The sequence below is a fragment of the Pygoscelis adeliae genome, unplaced genomic scaffold (assembly GCF_000699105.1).
Source record: "Pygoscelis adeliae isolate BGI_AS28 unplaced genomic scaffold, ASM69910v1 Scaffold80, whole genome shotgun sequence".
NCBI lineage: Eukaryota > Metazoa > Chordata > Aves > Sphenisciformes > Spheniscidae > Pygoscelis > Pygoscelis adeliae.
In genome coordinates this window covers 849,183-856,858 of record NW_008823958.1, presented here as the reverse complement: position 1 = coordinate 856,858, position 7,676 = coordinate 849,183, and the positions used below count along the sequence as shown (strand labels likewise).

General features: G+C 36.4%; 1 protein-coding gene across 1 annotated transcript in view; it reads right to left on the bottom strand.

The window, feature by feature from the left end:
- GPATCH2 (G patch domain containing 2) overlaps positions 1 to 7,676 on the bottom strand; it is a 120,782-nt gene that overhangs the window by 100,604 nt on the left and 12,502 nt on the right. Inside the window, exons 3-4 of the mRNA XM_009323092.1 lie at positions 4,958 to 5,140; positions 3,752 to 3,831 (exon numbers count right to left, since the gene is read on the bottom strand). Of these exons, the coding sequence (XP_009321367.1) occupies positions 3,752 to 3,831; positions 4,958 to 5,140 (263 nt within the window). The remainder of the gene's footprint in view (positions 1 to 3,751; positions 3,832 to 4,957; positions 5,141 to 7,676) is intronic.

Below are 7,676 nucleotides of genomic sequence, written 5' to 3'. Positions count from 1 at the left end.
TGTCTCGAATCACCTCCCTGTCCTCCACGTGCCTTAGCATAGCTTCCAGCAGGATCTGTTCCATGATCTTCCCAGGCACAGAGGTGAGACTGACTGGCCTGTAGTTCCATGGGTCTTCCTTTTTTCCCTTTCTAAAAATGGGGGTTATGTTTCCCCTTTTCCAGTCAGTGGGAACTTCACCGGACTGCCACGACTTCTCAAATACGATGGACAGTGGCTTAGCAACTTCATCTGCCAGTTCCTTCAGGATCCACGGATGGATCTCACCAGGTCCCATGGACTTGTGCACCTTCAGGTGCCTTAGATGGTCTCGAACCTGAGAGTGTTCATTCTCCCAGTCCCTGCCTTTGCCTTCTGTGGCTTGGGCAGTGAGGCTCGAGCACTTGCCAGCGAAGACCGAGGCAAAAAAGTTTTGCCTAACAAAAGAATGTGGGGGTTGGGAATAGTTGATCAGGTCATATATAACTGCAGAATTCAACCAAGCACAACAAGATTTCATGCAATATACCTCATTAAAAGAGTACGTTAAATACTGGTATGGTATGAAAGTACATGTATCATGTTTCTGATTAGAATTACAAAGTTCCTACTAGCAACTTGACACAGATGGGATCAAAAGCATAGTGTATTAGAAAAGCCACCTTTTTCTATTTCTTTTCAAATAAAGTCCTGTTACAAATGATGCTGCCACAAAACAAAGCAATGAAGACATGAAATGCCAGCATTATAATTATATGTCAAAATATACACCTGACAAACCATTTAATTATGGATTCCATAAAAAAGTGCCTATCTTAAGTAAATTGGACAACACAAAGGATATAAGCCAGTTGTGAAGAATTTTTTTTTTTTTTCATTTTCTTGCTCAGCTTTTTCAGTTGTCATCTGCTGTACAACAACTCATTCAACTTGCACATTGGATTAGGCGAGGATTTTCATAGTATTTGCATGCTAGGTTTTTACTTCTCTCTTGCTTGTCCAGTGTTGTCCAATCATTAGCAAAGTGTTTTGACTCAAAGGCAGTACGCTTGATAACAGAAAGATCCATGAGTTTGTTCAAATAAACAACTTGTCAATGAAATGCAGGAAGAGCATCTGGACATAATCTGAGTGCCAGCTGTGGCTACTTCAAATTAAAGTTCACTAACTGGTCCATAAAGAGCAGCATTCTTCCTCTGATTCTCAGGTCCCACTGCTTCTAGAAACTGTGGTGTGAAAATGACTTAAGCTAGCAGTTTCCTTGGTATATAGCAAGCAATAATCACACTCTTAGCCTGATGTTTCTCTTACAAGAAAACACCCAAACAGTTGGGCATTAAACTTTTTGACAGAGGATGACAATATATCAAGGTATTACCATAGCTATTCCTTCTGCCTTCCCTAAACCAGTTATCTCTTCACGGTTTCGCTAGCTGCTATGATTGTGAGCCTTCAACTAAACCTTTCCAAAAAACTTTAAACACACATTGACTGTATGCAAAGGGCTAACTATATGCTCATATTTCCTAGATACAAACTATGCATCCTTAGACTGAGTACAGTATATGATGTGTATCTTTTAGGTAACGTATCTCAGTAGGAAACTCCATTTTTTACTTTGTCTCCCCTTAAAGTCTGTGTAAAAGCAGTGATACAGACATCAGACTCCTCGCTGGGAAAGAAAGAATTAAGTCACACCACAACTCTGTTTAATGAGTTGAGTCTGCAGTGTTCTTTCCTCAGGATATTAATCTTTCTAAAAGCATTCTTGCTCTTCTTCACTGTTACCATCTAATAGCAGTAATTACTTCTTGTTCTGTGTTATCAGATGTCACAGGTATTAAATGACTTTTTTTTGTCAGTGGATTGGAGTATCTAAAAGAGATTTTCCTGAAGGAGCAATCACTGACAAAAGGAAGCACACGAGCTCTGGCTTGTATAGCTACGTTTGCAGACAGATGAAGCAGATGTGCCCACAAACATAAATAGTCATTAAGAAGGTCAGAAAACTGCATCTGAAGAGCCAACTGCACATCCATTCTATATTAGCACTCCTGCCTAAACGTAGTGGCTTAGAAGGTACGTTCACATGTCAACCTTGTTTCACAACACTATGTAAATAATACATGTAATAACTGGAGGTAACTGAATTATCAGTCTTTAGTAGATTGGCTTGCATTGTCGTTATAAAGGGAACTACAATGCCATCTTTATATATGAGATATCATGACTGGAAGACAAAATGGGCTCCTAAGGACAATCCAGAAAGCGTAGCAGAAAATAAACATTAGGATTTTTTATTATATATACACATTCACAGTATATCTTCATCAATTGAAATTTAATCACCTTTTTACAATTTAGAGGAAAAGGCAGTTTTTAGGGTAGTTAAGCCATGTATCATCAATACCATGAAGCTAACCTATCAGTTATAATAGCTCCTATAAAATACCAGAGTGAAATTGCAATAAGCCTAGAAAATGGGCTACAAATCCCAGATATGCTCAAGCAAGCACTGAACCAAAAATAAAAATAGGTAGATAGGAAACCAAGAACTAGATAGCATTCATCTAATTCACAACCACTAACAGCAGAGATCACAGGCCAAGGTTTTAAAGCATGTTATTCAGCTCCAAATGGCAATTATTGGACAGGGACTTCAATTATAAAAACCTTCCCTCTTCAAAACGAGTTAAATTTCTAACAGTTCCTTTCTATTCTCTCCACATATAATAGCTCTTACATTTCTCAGAAGCACCTTATTTTATTTAGGCAAATTAAAATTTGAAAACATTTAATGTTCTCAAATAAAGAACATCGATGTTGCAGTATTTATTGTGCTGGGATATGTTTATCACACACTGATAAAGAGTCTCCCACATTCTCCTCCTCTTCCAAACACTATTCTGGTAAGAAAGGAATAGACTGCACTACAATAAATACATTTTAACATTTTAATTTAAACAGTCAAGTCACTTCTTATGCTCTCCTCCAAAGAACAAATTCTTAAAAATTCATTAGAATCTTATTTTAGAAAAAAGCTATGGCAAAATCCAATTATTAGATTGTGCAAAAATGCAAGGACAGTTGGATTTTTTTTCCCCTCACTTACAAACATTACTCCTAGAGCTGAAGGCACTAAAAAAACCCTCAAACATCTCTCATTTATATTCACAGCCTTAGAAGACTCAGTCCAAAGGAATGCATGATGTCTATGACAGGTGCATCGCTAAGTTGCTTTGAATTTTTTGTATATACCCTTTCTGTTGACCACATAGAAGTCAACCAAACAAAAGAGAATAAGGACAGATTTTTCAAAGCAGACTTTTTTGGGGGGGGGGAGAAATCAAAATCAAAATTGTACCACAACCCATCCTAGAATGCTTTCAGTACCAGAAAAACTTCAAATAACTTTGGTTTGACATTGTAAGAGGAGAGAAACATGTTTTCATGTACAAGATATATACTGAAAATGTTAAATAATGCCCCCCCCAACCTTTTTCTTCACTCAGTTTGAAATAAGTACTGAGAAACAGTCTCAGACTGTTTCTGCCATTCAAGTACACACAAATATTCCATTACAATAGAATTGCAGTGGGAAGAGTCTAACTATTAAGAAAAGCAAACAAACAACAAGGCAACAGTGGCACTGTAGTCTTAACCACTCCATTACCTATCTGCAACATTAGGAAACAAGCATGAGAGGAATATGCTTTTTTAAAAAAACCTCTAAGAACAGTGCATGTTAGCTTACAATAATAAAAGCACCTACCAATGCATTCTGGTTTCCTGAAGCCTTTTTTATGTTTCTTGCTGGCATTCCATGAAGATGACTAAATCTACCCTGGAAACCTACAAAAAAAGTATGAATTGATTTAAGAATATTTCCTATACCATATAAGCAATAAAATTCACCATTACATACCAATCTATTAATCTGACTTCAGTTAAACAAAAACATCTTCAATATCGTCGAACATTGTACTGGTGGAAACAAAGGGCACAGAATGGGAATAGTGAGAGAAAGGCTAAGTTGTCATGAAAATGAACATTACTGTAGATATTCTTACTGCCATCCTGGTTCTACGCACAGTGGCTACATAAGCAGAGCATACTCAACTACAGTAGGAAAATGATTTTTGCATCACTTACAACTTCATTAGTACTAGAAAATGTTAAATCTGGTGAATATGCAGAGACCAAGTCCTCAGAAACAATTTCAAGCATCTGGAAAATAAGCCTCACAAAAGAATTCAATGCATTCGGTGTACAGAGTAGTTTAAAAGTGATTTGACCACTGCTTACATAAAAGATCTGTATTTGAATGTGAAAGGAGATACTTGTGGCAGGGGGAAGGCACAACAAAATTCTTTGGCAGCAAGCTGAGGTCTGACAACTTCAATCTTAAGAGTGGGTTGCCAGCTGTAAATACAATCAAACACTAGTACAACTTACCATTGCATACACTGGATCCACAGTTGTCTAAAGCATTTTAAAGAAAAAAAAAAAAGGGGGGGGGGGTATTTTCTAAGTTACAATCCCAATTCTTGCTCTAAAGGAACCCTTCCCTCTTCTCAATATGGCCTGACCATAAAGCAAAGCAGATGTTCACACTAGTCTTTCCAGCCTTTGAATTAATGAACTTCTATAGAATTCTAAACATTATCATAGAAGCTAGGAACAAAATGGAATATAAAGTCTTTAAATAACGCTTAATAATTCTCAATGCAAACATCAAGACAACAAATAAAAGAGTAGGCTATCCAAATAAGCCAAGTTTTACACTTTCTGACTTTTCTAATCATTGACTTTTTAATTATTTCTCTCCAATGATATCTTAAAAAATGAAATAGTTCAAGGAAACAAACAGGTAACCCCAAGATCTTGTCAACGTTTTGCATATTTTGTATAATCCACAGACATCTTTCTACTGTACCCAAGTGATTCTACAGTTTGCATTTGCTTGATTTCTACTTACCTCTCCTCCCTGAACGGGACATAAGAGGGAAAGTACCGGTTAAGATACTTTCAAAGACTGGATCAGGCAATTCTCTCTCCAGTTCTGTCGAGTCTTCTTGTTCCCACCATGGAATGACCCCCGTAATTCCACATGCTCCACCAGATTCATTTTCGTGAAACCAATCACTCTGCTCATCATCACCTGTGTGAGGGCAGTATCCCCCCAAGCCCCCCAAAAAAGAGGGAGGAGCAGAGAAGATAAAAATCAGATGTTACCATCAATAAACACTCTTGACAAGACAATTATTTCTTTTGCTTTATTGCTGTATAACAATTACTCATATATAGCGGTTCTATTTGGAAAATGTTTCTCAATAGCATGACAAGCATTGCCATCGATTAAACCACATAAAATGTAGTGTTTTAAAACCAATTTCAATAGTGAAAAACAATAATAAACTAGTTAATCCTTTGGCAATAACTGCAGGGAAATCCATTTAAGTTACTGCACTTTACATATTAACAAAAAACAAGCCTTAATCTCCTGCAGGGAATTAAAAGGTATAAAACTGTGAAACTAGTTCTTTGCAGCTGATAATGGTATATAATTAGCTTAATTTCATGATTTGTATGGCTAGTAAAAGGGGAAAACAATCATGAACAGATGTGACTAAATGAAGTTAATCTGATTAAGTTAATTTAGAAATAAGTTTTGAAAAAGTTGATTTTAAATGAAAACTGACAGTATCATGTGATTGAGAATTATACTGCATTATACCACAAAGCTGGTCATTTTTACTGACAATATTTATAGATGTAGTATTTAAATATCTGGATTTAAAGTCAAAAGTAAGATAAAACTGAAAATCTGATCTTAAACTTAGCTCATAAACACACTGGCAACTAAAAATAAATTGATAAATTGCTATGTTTGTTTTAAAACATTCTTTTATACAAACCAGGTAGTTTACAGATCAAAAAATATCTTCATAAGACATGGCAAGTTTCTTTTCTTACACCCAAAAGTTACATTTCCAAAGGATGTGCTGTATATATTAATTCTACTTCAAAGTATCCAAACCATGCCTCACTATTTCTGCATATAAATTATTTGTTTGGCATTTCAATTTTTAATTAGGCAGGACTAAGCAAGACACAAATGCAAGATTTATTAGACACAATTTTCAAGAACAAAAAGTATTCGTGTAAAATTTCATTGCCACTCAACCTCACAATGGGCAAATACAAATAATGAAAAGCCAAGCCAAAGTTTGAGGAAAAATAAAATTCAACACACTTTCTCCAAATAAATTGTTGCAATGGAAAGAATACTTCAAGACCAAGCACAAGTGAAAATGGCTGTAAACATCCATCAGGACAAGTAATTCAAGAAAATATAGACTAATTAAGGCCCCTCACTGGTCACTTGCAGGTGAAATGTGACCCTTACATCTTTAATGATCACTACTATCAGCAAAACTAGCAGACACTAGAGAACAGGAACTTTTAGATCGAGGAAGGGGAAAACAGAGGTGGCAAGAGACACATAGGTCCAAATAAGATTTAAGTTTCTTTGCATTCCTGGCACATTTCAGATTACTCTCCATATTTATTCTAATCTTCATTTATAGCTATGACATTTCACAAAGGTGTTCACCATTAATTCTCACCTCATTTCATTAAAGCCAAGTATGGTTTCTTTGGAGGATGTCTAAGAGTACTGAACAGAGACAGTGGTGGTGGAGGGAGAATCACACCTTTTCATTAGATGAATCTGTGGTTCAGAATTAAGTTTGAACTCCTCCTTTGTCTAGATTTTCCAAACTCTTATGTAGATAAACTTTGAATATTTTCTCATAAGAGCTCTAGATACCTTGACTAATGAGAAATACAATAATCAGGAACTCAAAAGAAGCCTTGTTACATGTAATTCAGCTTTGAAATTAAAGTACAGAATTCTGAAATTGGGTTTCACAATCGGGTCAAGGACAGAAGTCTAAGAGGTATGCGATGCAGTCTTGGAAGAAAGACCTAGAATTTAAGACTGGGTTGGTGGACTGCAGGATAAGGCAAACAGTGGCTACGGAAGGAAACTGGTGTCTTCGCTGTAGGCCCAATAACAGTTCTTCGGGTAAAAATACAAAATGACTTTTCCTTTTTGTGCAATACCAATACTAGTACGTTAAGCAACTATCCTTGAAGACATCTTACCTGTTATGCTATTATACACTTCCCTAAGCACTTATGTTGCTTAGTGCCAAAGGCAGAATAAAGGACTTAAGATCTGAACCTCGTAGGCTTTTCCCATGTGACAGCAGAATCCAGATATACCTAGTTTTTAGCTTCCTTGTCTATGCACTCTAAACAACTCTGCATCCTTTGACTATTTTCAATCATATTATCACCTTGAGGCAAGCATAAACCTATTACTACTATTCTTATGCAGGTGAGAGCACCCACAGGCGTTTTGTTCACCAGTTGCTCCACCCTGAAGGGATGCCATTTTCAAAAGGAGTCAGGGAAGACCACTGCATTTATCAATTCCCGCCCTCATACTTATAGCCAATATAACACAGAGGCCTCTCCGCTCAAGAGTGTGGTAATCAAATATTTGGATTTTATCCTACTTAATTTGCAGCTCTCAAAAGGCAACACAGTATCCATAGCAAACATAAACTTATGAGAATTAAAAACTCAAAGCAGCATTTTTCACTTCAAAGTGTTCACTACTGTCCTTT